This window comes from Phacochoerus africanus, chromosome 10 (genome assembly GCF_016906955.1).
Source record: "Phacochoerus africanus isolate WHEZ1 chromosome 10, ROS_Pafr_v1, whole genome shotgun sequence".
Classification (NCBI taxonomy): Eukaryota; Metazoa; Chordata; class Mammalia; order Artiodactyla; family Suidae; genus Phacochoerus; species Phacochoerus africanus.
The window spans coordinates 81,213,243-81,230,782 of NC_062553.1; the positions used below are offsets into that span (position 1 = coordinate 81,213,243).

At 39.5% G+C, this 17,540-nt stretch overlaps 1 protein-coding gene across 1 annotated transcript in view; it reads right to left on the minus strand.

Moving 5' to 3' along the window:
• Positions 1-17,540, minus strand: part of EDNRA (endothelin receptor type A) — a 65,127-nt gene that overhangs the window by 12,456 nt on the left and 35,131 nt on the right. Inside the window, exons 3-4 of the mRNA XM_047798910.1 lie at positions 14,839-14,966; positions 1,802-2,000 (exon numbers count right to left, since the gene is read on the minus strand). Coding sequence (XP_047654866.1) covers positions 1,802-2,000; positions 14,839-14,966 — 327 coding nt within the window. The remainder of the gene's footprint in view (positions 1-1,801; positions 2,001-14,838; positions 14,967-17,540) is intronic.

Below are 17,540 nucleotides of genomic sequence, written 5' to 3' on the forward strand. Positions count from 1 at the left end.
GAATTTTTTAAAATAATGTTTATAGGTATATATATACACATGTAACCTAATCGCTTTGCTGTACAGTGGAAATTGACACAACACTGTAAATCAACTACATTTCAATTTTTAAAAAAGTGTGAAAAGACATTATTAGAGAAATGCAAATCAAAACTACAGTGAGGTACCACCTCACAGCAGTCAGAATGGCCATCATTAACAAGTCAACAAATAACAAATGCTGGAGAGGGTGTGGAGAAAAGGGTACTCTTCTACACTGCTCATGGGAATGTAAATTGGTACAACTACTATGGAAAACAATATGGAAGTACCTCAGGAAACTAAATATAGAACTACCATATGATCTAGCAATCCCACTCTTGGGCATATATTCAGACAAAACTTTTCTTGAAAAAGATACATGCACCCATATGTTCACTGCAGTACTATTCACAAGAGCCAGGACATGGAAACAACCCAAATGTCCATGGACAGATGAATGGATTAGGAAGATGTGGTATATATACATAATGGAATACTACTCAGCCCTAAAAAGAACAAAATAATGCCATTTGTAGCAACATGGATGCAACTAGAGATTATCATACTAAGTGAAGTAAGTCAGAAAGAGAAAGACAAATACCGTATGATATCACATATATGGAATCTAATATATGGCACAAATGAACCTTTCCACAGAAAAGAAACTCATGGACTTGGAGAACAGACTTGGGGTTGCCAAGGGGGAGGGGGAGGGAATGGGATGGACTGGGAGTCTGGGGTTAATAGATGCAAACTATTGCATTTTGAGTGGATAAACAATGAGATCCTGCTGTATAGCACAGGGAACTATATCCAATCGCTTATAATGGAACATGATGGAGGATAGTGTGAGAAAAAGAATGTATATGTGTGTGTGTTCCTGGGTCACTTTGCTGTTACAGTAGAAATTGACAGAACACTGTAAACCAACTATAATGGAAAAGAATAAAAATCATTTCTAAAAAGTGTGAAAAGAACGTATATATAGATGTATGACTGGGTCACTTTGCTATACTGAAGACACGACTATAAATCAACCATACCTCAATTAAAAAAAAAAGTGTGGAGTTCCCGTCGTGGTGCAGTGGTTAACGAATCCGACTAGGAACCATGAGGTTGCGGGTTCGGTCCCTGCCCTTCCTCAGTGGGTTAACGATCCGGCGATGCCGTGAGCTGTGGTGTAGGTTGCAGACGCGGCTCGGATCCCGCGTTGCTGTGGCTCTGGCGTAGGCCGGTGGCTACAGCTCCGATTAGACCCCTAGCCTGGGAACCTCCATATGCCGCAGGAGCGGCCCAAGAAATAGCAACAGCAACAACAACAACAACTACAACAACAAAAAAGACAAAAAGACCAAAAAAAAAAAAAAAAGTGTGAGCCACATGCATTTCCCCAAGTGACGTCAAATAAGCATCGGTGTGTCTGTCAGATAAGAAATTGCTGTGCTGTATTCCTTATTATCAACACAAATAGCACTACATACATATACATACATATACATCTGTCTCTCTTAGTAAATTTGTTTCAGGACTCTGAGTTGTTTGGTGCAGAGCAACAGCTGTGTCTATAGTTGTGCTTCATTACAAGAGTGAAAACAAAATTGTTCTGTTCAGGAAGTTAAGTCCTGGTTTCACATGGACTTTTCATGCAACTGAAGAATACTGGAGCTAACAGAGTCAAGCACATTTGGCATGACAGAGAAGGCAGCAAGCCTCGGTGATGGTCACAGTGAATAAAGACCTCCATCCCCTCTCCGATTAATTCCCTTTCAACGATTCGTACCTCCATGAATTTTGACGTGGCATTGAGCATACAGGTTTTGTGCTCTTCGCCCTTGTATTCAAAGGGCACCATGACAAAGCCGATTGCTTCAGGGATGGCCAGGATAAAAGAAAGGATCCAGATGGAGACAATCTCAATGGCTGTGACCAATGGAATCCCGATTCCCTGAACACGACTCCAGGAGGCAACTGCTCTGTACCTGAAAAAAAAAAAAAAAAAAAAAAAAGTACGTGTGTGTGATGGAACCAAGTTGTTAGGAAAATTTAAGTTGATTTCAATTAAGTAAAAATCGCAAATGCTGGAATGCTCCTACCCTCGGCCAGTGACCAACCATTGGCTTTTTAGGAATTCTCTGTGAGTCCTGATATGAAAAACAAGAGGGGCTCTTGAAAGTTCTACCCATTTGGAGATCAACTGCCTGGCAGGCCTGAGTCTGAGATCTGCACTTGGGGTCTAGCTCCATCTCGTGAGAATTTAGGGTGTGGCAGCATCAGACAGGTGTGCTATGTTTTTTAAGCTGCAGTAAAACACATATCATTGGATGATAGAAGAGGTAGTGAAAGCTGCTGGTACTTGCTATGGTAATGATCTTATTTCTCTTTATATAGTAGATAAAAAAAAACTTGAGGGAGTTCCCTGGTGGCCTAGCAGTTAAGGATCTGGCATTGTCACTGCTGTGGTGTGGGTTTGAAGCACGGCCCAGGGAACATGCCATGGACATAGCAAAAAAAAAAAAAAAAAAAAACCCCAAAAACAAACAAAAAAAACCAAAAAAAAAACCTTGATGAAATGGATGTAGATATCCTTAGGTTAATAGTGACCATAAATATTCCATTGTTTTCTCTCTTTTTCTACCTTCAAAATATGATCACAGTGGGCTTGTATCAGGTGGCTGTGTTAATAAATAAATATTTCTTTCTTTTTTCTTTTTCTTTTTATGGCCACAGCCTATGGTATATGGAAGTTTCCAGGCTAGGAGTTGAATTGGAGCTGCAGCAGCAGGCCTATGCCATAGCCCCAGCAACACCAAATCCAAGCTGCATCTATGACCTATAGCACACCTTGTGGTGATGCCAGATCCTTAACTCACTGATTGAGGCCAAGGATGGAACCTGCATCCTCACAGACACAATGTCCTCAACTTGCTGAGCCACAGCAGGAACTCCAAGTAATAGTTTTTTAGTTTCTTTTTATGGCCACGGCCACAGCATATGGAAGTTCCCGGGCCAGGGACTGAATCTGAGCAGCAGTAGAGGCAATGCCAGATCCTTTAACCTACTACACTGGGTCAGCAGCAATCCACTGTGCCATGGCAGGAACTCCCAGTTTTAGTAAATAAATATTTCTAATAATAGTATTTGAAAATGTCAAAGAATAATTATATCTCTTCCATGAGGCTCTGTGCTGGACTGTATAAAACTGATCTAAATATACCTTGCTTCCTAATCTTTATGGTTTACAGTTTAATAGAAAAGAATCGTTCATACAGAAGTAGAGGATATAAGTATAACTGAACACTTAGGCCAATCAAAAAAACCAAGGAGCGTTAAGAAATTGTGTTTGCTTTATTTTTTACCTTAACATTTTAGGATAGTAATCACCTTTAAATGTTAAGTCTAAAGAAAGTTAGGTTTCAGAAACTCTCTGCTCTTTGACCTGATGTGACGGTCTGGTGCTAACTGCTTTCAGACTTACTATTAAGAAGGGACTTGGGATGTGGTACAGTATTTTTGTGGCTTCATTCTTGAAATTTTTGTTGCTGTTGTAATGGAAAGGAAACATTCTCTTTTTATAGCTTTCATTAGATAGTGCCAGAAGAAGGCTGTAAGAGAGACCAGGCATTGGAGACAGGTGGACATGGGCTTGCAGGCCAGGCCACTGAATGGGGAAGATTTGTCAGCAATGCCAAGGCAAGTTACAAGCTACCCATTACTATCCAAACGAGCCCCTATCACTTACATTTAGCATTCTGTTTCTCCATCATCTATAAGGTACCCCTGTGAAAACACAGCTCCTAGGAATTGCGCTACCGTGTTCTTCACTGCAGATGAGAACCTATGGTTTTGGTAGGTAAGATGCTGCCCCATGGCATATATGTGCAGCACAGTTTGCTGGAGAAATGTTTTGCAAAAGATTTTTAAGGTAAATAAAATTGGTGTATAATAACAATCTCAGAAAAAGCCCACATTAGAATGGAATAAAATACAGCTACACAAACAGACTAAGAAAATCCTTTGACGACAGAGCCAACATTGCGCTTTAAAATTTATGGTTATTACCAGAGGAATAAAGGCTGCTATACATTTTGTTTTCTATTTTGGCTTACTTTTCTTTGCTGCCTTATTAGATGGGTAGCCTGATGTTCTGTAGAATCTAAAAGGCATGGAGATGGGACGTCTCTATCCCAAGGCTCTCAATGAGTTACATCTGTTTCTTCTTCCCTCCTCTTAGAGCAGTTATCAGGAAAGGTGATAGAAATTAAACACTCTCTCTTAAGAGAGCAAGAAAGCCAGCTTTCTTAGGCAGGATTGGTGATAGAAGGTGGTTTGGTAGGACAATGTGGTCTACCTGTTCCTATGATGAATATACTCACAGACCAACTTCGTTTTACCATGTGGCCATGAATTTCCAGAATATTACATATCTATAATCCAATGTAAATTCAACATTAGAAGAAATAGAAGTAATGTTTAGTGTCTAGTTGAGCGAATGACTCACAGTCAGTTGCCTCCTTCATCAACCCACATGACGGAGGATCAGAATGTTTTTCATTTCTAACCACACTGATCTTGATAATGTCTCCATGAAATGAGAGCACAGCCATAGGCGGAATTAGAAACAGTCATTTGGGGTGATGGAAGTGAGGAAGATAAGAAATACTGGATGTTCCAAAAATGATTTCTCTTTAGGGGATAATGACTCAACACACAATACCCAATATGTTCTCCTTACTAGATTCTAAACAATCTTCAATCTAGTTGGTCCATCTACATGACATACTCAATGTCAGAGAAAATCTGCAAGTGTAGAGATAGCTGCCAACAAACAATATTCTGGGAATAACCCCTCCTCTTTGAAATGCTTTCTTCACTTGGCTTTGACCACATTCTGCTGGTTTTTCTCCTCCTGATGAGATTGGCTACTCTCATCTCCTTGGCTGGTTTGTGCCCATGCCTCAAAGTTCTAGTACTGGATTTCTCATAGGTTTTCTCCTTAGTCCTTGGACCTCTTTTCTATCTGTGCTCTTAGTGAGCTCCTCCAGGCTCATGGCTTTCATATCCTTTAAACTATCTAGGAGTTCTCTGATGGACCATCAGGTTAAGGATCCAGCATTGTCACTGCTATGGTGTGGGATTGATCCCTCACCAGGAACTTCCGCATGCCACAATCATGGCCAAAAAAATAAACAACAACAACAACAACAAACTATCTAAATGCTGACAGTCAATTTTTAAATGTATAACTCTAGCCTGGAACCTCATCTCTAACTCTAGACTTGCCTATGTGAGATCTCTGCTTGGATATTTAATAGGCACTGAAGCTCACCCCCATCAGACTCCTGGTCTTCTTTGCCCCTTCCTCGCCCTCTCTCTAGTCTTTACCATCTCAGACCCAAACCTTGAAGTTAGCTTTTCCTCTTCTTTTTCTCTTCCACCACAATCCAGTTCTTTAGCAAACTTTAAAACCTCTTTCTTCAAAATATATCTAGATGCAACTACAGTTCTTACCACCTTGCCTGTTAACCGCCTGCCTGGATTATTGCAAGAGCTTCCTAACCGGTCTCCCTGTGTCCACTTTGCCCTCCTTCAGTTGGCCCTGAACACAACAACCGGGGTGAACCTGGGAAAATGTAAGCCAACCTGTCACCGCTCTGCAAAAATCCCTGTTTTTTTCCACCCCAATGTGAATGCCTACAGGTGTCCTTCAAGTCTTCAGTCAATGTTGTCTATTCACAGAGGTCATTCTTGAATACCCCTTTTAAAACTGCCAGCTTCCCTTCCAGACTTACCCCATCCCATGCACCCTGATTATTTTTTGCCATAGCACATGATGGGATCAACCAAATCATTTACTTATTTGGCTTATTGTCTATGTCCACCTCGCCCTTTAGACTCTAAGCTCCATAGGGCAGACATCTTGTATGTTGGTTGCAAGACCTACAATAGGTGCTGAATAGATACCTATTGAATTAAGCATCTTTGTTTCCTTACCATGCATTTGATGTTATTGGCCAAGGCCAAAAGGCATTCCAAACAGTTTCTCGTTTTTCAAGTCAGCCCTGGATTAGGCAACTGATAAAGAGCTAATACTTTTGGAATCCTAGAATCAAATAATTTAAAAACCAAGAGGGACCTCTGAGCTGATCTTTCTCCCCTTGTGTTCTGGTTGGGAACCTGACGACTAGTGTGTCACCATGTCCCCTGCTTGGTCTCTAGTGAAGTGTGGGGTGCCTGGGCCAGGGCTCTTGTCTGCCAAGTCCCAGGGCAGTCTTTTCCCATGACACCACCTTGAACCCTGTCATGTGACAGGCCAAAATAAAAGAATAAATTACATGTTTGATTTATGTGAAGATGTTTGCTACTGTGCATGTCTATAAATAGATTTTTACATATTTTCAACGCAAGAGGCATTTAGTACATGTTTCTGAATCTTTAAGGTGTGATCTTGGAAACATAATTAAAAGATATTATTAAGTGTACTTTAAAAGAGTATAAAAGAAAACAAATTTAAAAGCTATCACTTCAGCAAATCTATTTTCATTTCTCCTATTCTTTGCCCATTTCTGTTCTCATAAACATACTTTGACTATATATTATAACCTTGTCAGTTACAATTTTATTTTTGGCTTTATTCACTTTTCATTATAAAACACACTCATGTTTCTCTATGGGCATGGCATTTATTAATTTCATGGCTACACCGTATAACAAGATATTGATACAATTTACCAAAATCTCTCTCCTTTGGTCACATCATTTCTCATGTTTCAAGGTTGTGAATAACATGTCTATAAATACATTTGCACATACAGATATTTTTCTTTTTGAATGATTTTCCTGGGTTAATAATCTTGAGTAAGATTACTGAATCAAGGGAATGAAAAAGTAGTTTTGAGTACCTTTAACAAAATATTACCCCTCAGTGCCTGTCAACGCTTGCCTTCATTAGAATTAATTTTTCTTCAATTTTGCCACTTCCGTAAGGTAAAGTGGCTCTTATATATTTATGTCTGCACACCTTTAAGAGTAAATATGAACATTTGTAATGTTTGGGATTTACGTTTCTTATGTGATAGGCAAACCAACTGCCATATAAAGGATTGGATGCAAAATACCAGCAGGAAAAAGCCAGGTGAGATAGATTAAAAGACAGCAGTGGAAGAATAAAATCATGCAATTTACAACAGCATGGATGGACCTAGAAATTCTCATAAGTAAGTCAGAGAGAAAAAGACAAATATCGTATGATACCACCGATATGTGGAATCTAAAATATGACACAGATGAACTTATCTACAAAAAAGAAACAGACTCACAGACACAGAGAACAAACTTGTGGTTATGGAAGGGGAAAGGTGGGGGGGAATAAATTAGGACTTTAGGATTAGCAGATGGACACTACTAAATATAAAATAAATAAACAACAAAGACCTACTGAATAGCACACATTCAGTATCTTGTAATAACGTATGATGGAAAAGAATCTGAAGAATAATATATATCTGTATATGTATACTTGAATCACATTGCTGTACACTAGAAACTAACACAACATTGTTAAGTCAACTATACTTCAATTAGATAAAAACAAAAAGAAAAAGGAAAAAAAGATAGCTATGGTATTTGAACACTTCTTCAGTTGAGTCCTTCAACTGGGCTGGCGTGTGGTTGCTCTGAGCAGTTGAGCACAGCTGGAAGGATGCTTTGCCAGTTTTACTCCAGCCTCTGAAAGGAGCAGCAGGTTCCACCCTGGAGCCTTGAGCCTGCTGGAGCAGTGAGCAGCCGTGGTCTGCCCAGAGAAGGAGATGGGCTTCGCCGAGTTCAGATGTCCAGCTGTTCCTGCCAAGGGGCCAGTCACGTGAGTCTTGGACCCATGAAACAAGCTCAGTGGCCAGCTGAAATGCATCACAAGACCCTATTCAAAGTGACAAGGAGCAGAAGAACCACCCAAATTCCTGCCCCAGACCATGGTCAGATAGTAAGGAAACGGCGGTGGTTTAAAAACATTACATTTTGGGAAAGGTATTTATCAAAGGAAAATGAGGCAGGTAGATTAAAGGGTCACCTGATTTTGACAAGAGAATTAAGAAAAAAGAATGAATAACCATGTGCAATGGGGAACAGACCCCCAAATGAGCTCCTGAGTTGCCTTACACCCAGCGTGAAGGAAAACAGTGCACCAGGAGAATGAGGAGAAACCACGCCCAAGTCTAAATAAAAAAAATGACATTTTTCTTTTGGAAAATCACTTCCATGCTTCTTGAATTAGGATAAACCTTAGAGAATATTGCAACGACCACGGAGCAGTCACTTGAAATGAGGGACGAAGAGCTAGCATAGCTTTGAGATTGAGGCAAATCAAACAAAGTGGCCTTGTGAATGGATCTTTGCAACTTTTCCAGGTTTACACATCATCCTGAGTAGTTAAAAAGATTTTTATCTTTTTACAGTCTTCTTCCCCAGGCAACTTTTAACTACAATTTAGAGATTGTAGACCTTTTTATTGGTCTGACCCCCATTTTCCACTTTAAACATGACCAATAACCTTACAAATAGCATTGAATTCCTCTTCTCAATCCCTGCCCCCTCTTTCTTTCTCAGAAACAGGTTCAAAGTGACTTGTAAAGCTTGTCACAGCTCATAAGAATACCTATTTGAATTATTGGCAATGGCTAGTTATTCATGTTTTGTTGGGAAAAACTCAACTCACTTTAGAAGTATACTGCTTTAGCATTAAACAAAATTATATCACTGATTAAAGCTTGGATAGTGGTCAAAATTTGTTTCTAAATTCCCATCTTTTTTGAAATTCCTGTTTTATCTTATTTTTAAGTAACTAAGGAAATGAAATAAAAATAAATAATAGATTTTAGGAGGAATAAGTGAAAAGGTTAAATAACATTAAGTCCATAGTTGAGCAACTGTTACAAGTGAGGTGCTTTCTCTGTCTTGTTTTCCTTATTTAGATTAAAAGCCTGGAGTGAGGAAGCTAGAGTTTTTCTTTGATCTTACAATATTAGTATTCACTGAGCAGTCAGTGAAGTAATGAAGAAAGTGTACAGAATTCAGATGAGTATCCTCATTATTTTCCCTCAAAAAATAACTCTGAAATAAGAGATAACTATCATATTTTTACATATTTAAAAAAATCATGGGAACCTTTCCTGGGCCATAATTTGCCTCAGCTCATAAAATGAAAGCAGAGATTCCCAAGGTGAAAATTGTTTTGTAACCAGTTCCAATTTCCTTCCTTTATTCCTTGCTTTATTTTTAAAAAGGGAGGGATTTTCTTATTTTTAGTAGAATATAATGCAATCAAATCAAGACTCAAAGCAAGTGGTATTTAATCTTTAGGAATTAAGTGTGAACAATTCATTGTCAAGGGTGAAAGCTTCTCAATGTCAAAATGACCTCAGAAAACTAAATACAGAACTACCAAATGACCCAGCAATACCACTCTTGGGCATATATTCAGACAAAACTTTCCTTGAAAAAGACACATGCACCTGTATGTTCATTGCAGAACTTTTCACAATAGCCAAGACATGGAAACAACCCTAATGTCCATGGACAGATGAATGGATTAGGAAGATGTGGTATATATACACAATGGAATACTACTCAGCCCTAAAAAGAACAAAATAATGCCATTTGTAGCAACATGGATGGAACAAGAGACTCTCCTTACTGAGTGAAGTCAGAAAGAAAAAGACACATACCATATGATATCACTTATATGTGGAATCTAATATACGGCACAAATGAACCTTTCCACAGAAAAGAAACTCATGGACTTGGAGAACAGACTTGTGGTTGCCAAGGGGGAGGGGGAGGGTGAGGGAATGGGATGGACTGGGAGTCTGGGGTTAATTGATGCAAACTATTGCATTTTGAGTGGATAAACAATGAGATCCTGCTGTATAGCACAGGGAACTATATCCAGTCACTTTTAATGGAACATGGTGGAAGATAATGTGAGAAAAAGAGTATATACATATATGTATGACTGGGTCACTTTGCTGTAGTGTAGAAATTGACAGAGCACTGTAAATCAGCTATAATGGAAAAAATAAAAATCATGAAAGAGACACACACACAAAAGAAATGTCAAAATATCCCTGTATGTCCCTCCAAAGAGGTCCCCAAGTTGAGCATTAATATCAAATGAAATGTAAAAATGACAAAGGACCCAAAGAACAAAGGATAATGAGTTGATGACCAAAGAAAAAGCATCTGGATTAAGGCAGATTTTTGTGGAAGTGGAATCTGAAAAGACTAAGTCAATGAAATAGATGCTTGACATCTCATTTTCCTTTCTTTAAACCAAGAACTGTGCACGTGCACGTGTGTGGGGCTATGCATACAGCATACAGAAGTTCCCAGACCAGGGATCAAACCCTCACCAAGGCAGTAACCTGAGCCACAGCAGTGACAACACCAAATCCTTTAGCCATTAGGCCATCAGGTAACTCCCCAAGAACATTTCATCTGGTATGTAACTGATACCTTGGGATAGAACACTAGGTTAATTTTTCTTCAGACATGAGATAGGGGAGGACATGGTGTGGGCAACGTGAACCTCCACCAGACACAGGAATCTGTGACCAAATTCCTCCACTTCCCCATCCCATCACCCCCTCCCCGCCCCTCCCTACCCCACACACATAGGGTTTATAGTGGGGAGACTAAAGCTCAGCAGACCATCCTCTGTGCTTTCCCCAAGGACAAAAGAGGGGGCAGAACAAGGTAAACTTAGCGAAGGAATGGAGGGTTTTGATGATTCAGGTGACCTGGGAATCTCACTGCCTGAATACCTCTGTCATGCATTTCATTCTCTCTGGTTCACAGCCATGGAAACACCTAAAGAACTTCAGTCAGACCTCCGCCTTCATGTCTGTACTTCATACCTTTCTCACCAGGTCTCTCTGTTGAAATTCAATTATGAATCATGCTTCTTAGAATGAGGATAATTCATGATGTAGTCTATCACTGAAGAATGAGTGCTCTAAAGCAATTTTTAATCACGAAAAAAAATTATTACATGGATTCATATGAATTACAACAGGGACCACAATACCAGGCCAAGTAACACTATTTAGAGCATATATTCTAAAGTTCATAACAAGAAAATATATTGCAAAAAAAAATATATTGTAACAAAAAAATAATTGGCCTATATCTCTTTCCTCTCTTTGGCCTCTCTTTTCATTGCTGCCCTCTTCTCAGAGGGTTATACCTCATGTCAAAAAAAGGTTTCAAGCATTTCCCTTGTCTTCCTTCTGTTTCTCATTCTTGTTGGTCATATGCCGTGCTTGTCTGGGTTTGGCTGGATGTTTCCTCAGAGGTACAGTTTTCTTTGAACACGGAGTGGCTCTTTCTTAAAACTCACCGTCATCCTAGTTTTTCCCTAAACCTTGGGACAAAGTTCAATTTTTTAATAAAATGATGTTTTCCCAAATTTGATGGTGGTTTTGTAAAGGCAAGAGTTGGCATGGAAAGAACTTGAATGGGGCATATTCATGTATTTCTCCGGGCATATTCTTGTATTTCTCCAGGCATACAGGCCTCTGTGTGTTCACATCTATGTGCCTATATGTGCTTGTGTTTGAGAGCTGCCCAGCCATAGGAGATTAGTGTTAATATAAAATAAAGGTCATAGGAATGAGCAGGGCAAATGAAAAAAATAAAATGTATAAATGGCGTAAAGTAAATAAGGAAAATGGGTCACAGAAAATGGAAGTAAATAAACTTTCAGATTTTTTTTTGTGCTAGCAGGATAACCCCTCACTTTGTCCCTTGACATAATTACAAATACTATTTATCAATTTCTTTCAAGAAAATTTATATCTGTAAACCTATACATATAAATTATATGTAGCATCTTTATCCATTTCCCTAATTAATACAAGGTTGCTTTCAACTTTTTCTGCAAATGACCTTGTACTTAGATTCTTTGTTCAAATTTTGGATAACTTCCTTAGAATTGATCCTAAAAATTGTAATTACTGAGTCAGAAGGTAAAAGCGTTTACAGGACCTTACTTTCCAGAAGGGCTGTTCAAAGCTCTACTACAACCAGATTTTGAGAAACATGCTTTTTAATAAGAATTTCTTTGATTACATGAACATTGGTAATGTTAATTAGTCATTTTAATTTCTTCTTTGGTGATTTTTATATTCATGCTTTTTTTATATGGAAGTCTTAAGGTTTTAATTACTATTTGTATGGCTTCTTTAAATACCAAGAATATTAACATGTTGTAGTTTTGCTGCAAATATTTTCCCCAGCTTATTGCTTTGTTTTTTTTTTAAATTTTATAAATGTTTGATCTTGGAGTTCCCGTTGTGGCTCAGCGGTTAACAAATCCAACTAGCAGCCATGAGGTTGTGGGTTCGATCCCTGGCCTTGCTGAGTGGGTTAAGGATCTGGCGTTGCTGTGAGCTATGATGGAGGTCACAGACGTGGCTCGGATCTGGCGTTGCTGTGTCTCTGGTGAAGGCTGGCAGCTACAGCTCCAATTAGACCCCTAGACTGGGAACCTCCATATGCCGTGGGTGTGGCCCTAAAAAGACAAAAAAAAAAGTTTGATCTTAATGTTTTAAAACTTTATGTTCTGAAATATATTTGTGGTTTTATTCAGAATTTCTACCATTCTTTTTAAGTTCAAAAAATCTTCCTTTTCTAGAGTCAAAAAGATATTAGTCTATTTTCTTCTACTGCTTTATGCTGTGAGTTTTTGCATGCTTAGGCATAGTGGTTAAGAACACAGACAACTTCTATTTAATTACTGGCTCCAAAACTTAGTAGCTGAGTGGCCTTGATTAACCTCGTTCATCCTCAGCTTCCTCAATAGTAAAATGGGGATAATTTTAGCACTATCTTGGGTGTTGCTGTAAGGATTAATTAAAACAATTTCTGGAAAAAAAATTTTTTTTTGGCTGTACCCAAGGCATGAAGAAGTTCCTGCATCAGGGATTGAACCCACACCACAGCAGTGACCTGAGCCACAGCAGTGACAATGCTGGATCCTTAACCTGTGGAGCCACCAGGAAACTCCTGGAAAATATTTTTAAACAGAGCCTGCCTGGTACATACTAATACTCAATAAATTTTAATAATTATAAATATTATTATTGATATATAGTGTGACTTTAACATGTCCCCCCCCCAGATGTTAAGTAGTGCTATTTGTTGATGAATTTTTCCTTTTCCTATTATAATCAAAGTGATTTTAGTCTATAGTAAGTTCTCATACACACAACACCTGTTTCTGGCTTTCCCCATTGATTTGTTAGTATATTTCTGTGCATGTAACACATTGTTTTTAAACCGTAGCCTTATTACATTTAAAATATCGTATAGGGGAGTTCCTGATTCAGTGGAAATGAATCAGACTAGTTCTGGATTCAGTGGAAATGAATCAGACTAGTTCTGGATTCAGTGGAAATGAATCAGACTAGTATCTATGAGGATGCAGGTTCGATCCCTGGCTTCGCTCAGTGGGTTGGGATCCAGCATTGCCATGAGCTGTGGTATAGGTCACAGACACAGCTCAGGTCCTGAGTTGCTGTGGCTGTGGTGTAGGCCAGCAACTGTAGCTCTGATTCAACCCCTAGCCTGGGAACTTCCACATGCCATGGGTGCAGCCCTAAAAAGCCCCCATCCCAAAATACACACACATATATATATATATCATATAGGAAGAGTATGTATACAGGAAACACAATTCTTCTTTAAAAAATCCATGATGGTGGAGTTCCCTTGGTGGCGCAGTGGTTAACGAATCCGACTAGGAACCATGAGGTTTTGGGTTCGATCCCTGGCCTTGCTCAGTGGGTTAAGGATCCGGCGTTGCCATGATCTGCGGTGTAGGTTGCAGACGCGGCTCGGATCCTCCGTTGCTGTGGCTCTGGTGTAGGCTGGCAGCTACAGCTCCGATTAGACCCCTAGCCTGGGAACCTCCATGTGCCGCGGGAGTGGTCCTAGAAAAAGGCAAAAAGACAAAAAAAAAAAATCCATGATGGTTAATGGATTTTTCAGTGTTGGACTGTGGTGTGCTTTTGTTGTTGTCTTCTTTTAAAAAATTATTAAGTATTTCAGCTATTCAGAAAAGCATAGGGAACATAATGCTGAGTACTCACTCTTGGTTCAAGTAGTCAAGCGCTAGAAATATAATTAACAGTACCTTCTTTTTTCTAATGAGAAATCCAGCATTGAAATACAGAATTTGGAGTTTCCCTGGTGGCCTAGCAGTTAGGAACTTGGTATTGTTACTGCTAAATGGCTTGGGTTTGATCCTTGGCCTGGGAACTTCTGCATGCCATAGGCAAGGCCAAAAGAAAAAAGAAAAAAAGGACATAGAATTTGGATGTCCTAGAATTTCCTTTTCCAGAGTTCATTCCATCTAACATGTTCATTTTTCCTTCAGTGCCGTAAGTATGTCAAATGGATGTGGTTATATAGTTGGTGCAAAGCCTGAGGCACAAATTACCTGGACCAAAGAGAGCTAGTAATCAGCAGTTGTGGAAAGCAGTTCTCAATAGTACAGCAAGATTGGTAATATATTTCTTTGGCCATGCCCATGGCATGCAGAAGTTCCTGAGCTGGGCTTTGAACCATGCAGCACAGTGGTGACAACACTGGATCCTTAGCCAACTGAGCCACCAGGGAACTCCCAGATTGCTAATATTTTCATTCCTGGGAACTAGTGAACAACTATACCGGGAATTAACTCTCAAGGTGTCTTAAGTTCTCTTCCTTCTGAGAAAAATGCTTTTCTAAACCCAACCAAAGAGTCAAGGGAAAGAACCACGTTACCTGTCAACACTGAGAGCGCAGAGATTGAGGACGGTGATCCCCACTGAGGACTTCTGCAAAAAGGGGAACAACTTGCAGAGAAATACTCCAAAGTCATGGTTCTCAAAGGGCCAGCGCCCAGCCAGCAGCTGAAAAGAGGGAGCAGCGTGTAAGCAATGGCAAGAACCACATGGGATACGAGGACACATATTTCTTTTTTTCTTTTTTTGCTTTTTAGGGCCACATATGTGGCATATGGAAGCTCCCAGGCTAGGGGTCAAATTGGAGCTGCCACTGCTGGCCTACACCACAGCCACAGCAACGCAGGATCCGAGCTGCGTCTGTGACCTACACCACAGCTCACGGCAATGCCGGATCCTTAACCCACTGAGCGAGACCAGGGATCGAACCCACATCCTCATGGATACTAGTCAGATTTGTTACCACTGAGCCACAATGGAAACTCCATGTGGATGCATATTTCTAATTGTGTTTTCCAACTTCTAAATTTTATCATTCATAATGCTTTTCAGTTAGAATAGCAGTGATAGAACATTATCATTTCATTATTTTTTTCATATTTTAAAGCCTTAGCAATTTTTTAATCCTAAAAGATGTGGAAAATGGTAAATATAATGAAGAGGTAAACCTTTGATCTTAGGAAGTAGTCATGCCGTCCACTTTTCAAAGAGTAGCCGAAGCTGGGGGTTTGGATGACAGTTTAATGGAGAAGCAGGCAGCCATCTCTGATCATTTCTCACTAAACCAGGAGTAAAGTGAATCATTTTCAACAAGTGGCATTGGGAGAGTATTCCTGACAAGCAGCCAATGCCCTGAATAAGATGTAATGGAGACTCCTGGGGGAATGAAGCAGTTTAGGATGTGCTGGCTCTGCTAGCTGAAGTACTCGGAACTTACCTTTTCCTCTATGCTTAATGGGCTCTCCTGCTTCAGCTGTATGATACCAATGGCCTCTTTATTTAGGCTCAGGTTTCCCTTTCTTATACGGGAAAACATGGTTATTGTGATCTGTTTGTAGCATGTGTGGGAAAATCTATTCTTCCATGTTGACAGTTTAAGATTTTTGTTCTAAGGAGAGGGTGACTGCCCTCTAGTGGCGGGGTAAGTAGCCAAAACGTAAATCTTCTATGAGTTGCTGGTATTTATTGAATTAGGTATTGTACTAGAAGCATGGGCTTAAATAAGAGCTCAAATACTTAAGAGAAGGAAGTCCCTGCTGAATATAGATGCCTTTTCAAGAGTAGAAATGGTATTGGTCTCCTTTCTAATCATTGTTTTTGGCCACGCCTGCAGCATGAAGTTCCAGGGCCAGGGATCGAACTCTCACTATAGCAGTTACCTGAGCAATAGCAGTAACAACACTGGATCCTTAACCTGCTGAGCCACCTGGGAACTCCTCTATTTTTTGCTACTCAGAATTTAAATTCATTCCACTCCATATGAAATAGTACCGTGTTAACTTGACAAACTTCTTGTCTTCTTTTTTTGTAAAGTTCTTATTGCCATAGTAACTCTAAGCCAAACTTCCAATTTTGTTCTACCATTTCTAAAAGATTATGTGAGGTTTAATTTCATGGTCACTGTGGTCATCAATATGAGTCCTTGGAAAGTGGGTCGGGGGGAACCAGTACCACAGAAACACAAAATCAGAACCTAGGCATTTGAGAATTTAGTAACACAGGGCTCGGGCTCTCTGTAATACTATTTTAGTGGCTAAGATGTTATATGACTTAATTTCAGATGGTCTCTCCTTTGGTTTAAAATATGTTTGAAAACATTTCCTTTTCTTCTGAATAGTTTTCTAAAAAGCCTTTTCCTTCAGTCTGGTCCTGCCTCTGGGGTCTTTTTCCTCTCACTCTAACCAGTCTTGGTCAGTGTCCTCTCAGAATTTCCATATAAACTTTTGTCCAAGGACAACCAGTGGGCTCTTCACAGAAATATGGCTCTAAACTCTTGACAGTTTTCATGAAGCTAAAAAATAATTATACCATTGTTGATTGCTAGTTATTAATGCCTGATGCAAGTAAAAACATAAAACACTGGGATGAATCTCATCCTAAAAAGAAAACCTGAAAATTACTTTTTTATGGAATGAATTTAGTATTTTGTTTCAGAACTGTAATTCTCCATTAAAGACTAGTAGAGAGCGATAATTAAACTGCGTGGAGATTGTTACAGGATATGATTTGCAACAGTTGAACTGTTATGGTTGGTTCACCCCCAGAGAGAGAGGCTCCTGAAATCCACGTGGTTGGATTTCCCAGTTCACACATCCAACAATGAAAGAAAAGAAAAGGATATTTCTGGCTTAACAAGGGAGACTGGAATCCTGCGAAGGTCTAAGTAATAAATACTACAAAAGATGATCTGGAAAAACCCACAGCTGAGCATGTGTTGTTTCAGGCCCTTCTTATCTCACTTGCAATTCTTTTTTCATGCTTGCTTAAGCTTTTCATTAGGGTTCGTTGTGAAGGAAGCACTCAAAAGAAAGATATGGAATTAGTGAGCACCAAATGGATCACAGAGTTGATTTTCTTTGACACAAACAGGTGTTTGGTGGCTCTTTGTCTTGGCTAGCATTGATTCTTCTTGGGAATTATAGACAAAGGAGAACAAAAGAAATCGCTGGAAGAAATGGTTAGGTCCAGTCACCGTGTAGATGTCCCTGATGTATCACACTTCATCCTAAGGGACCTGTGGAT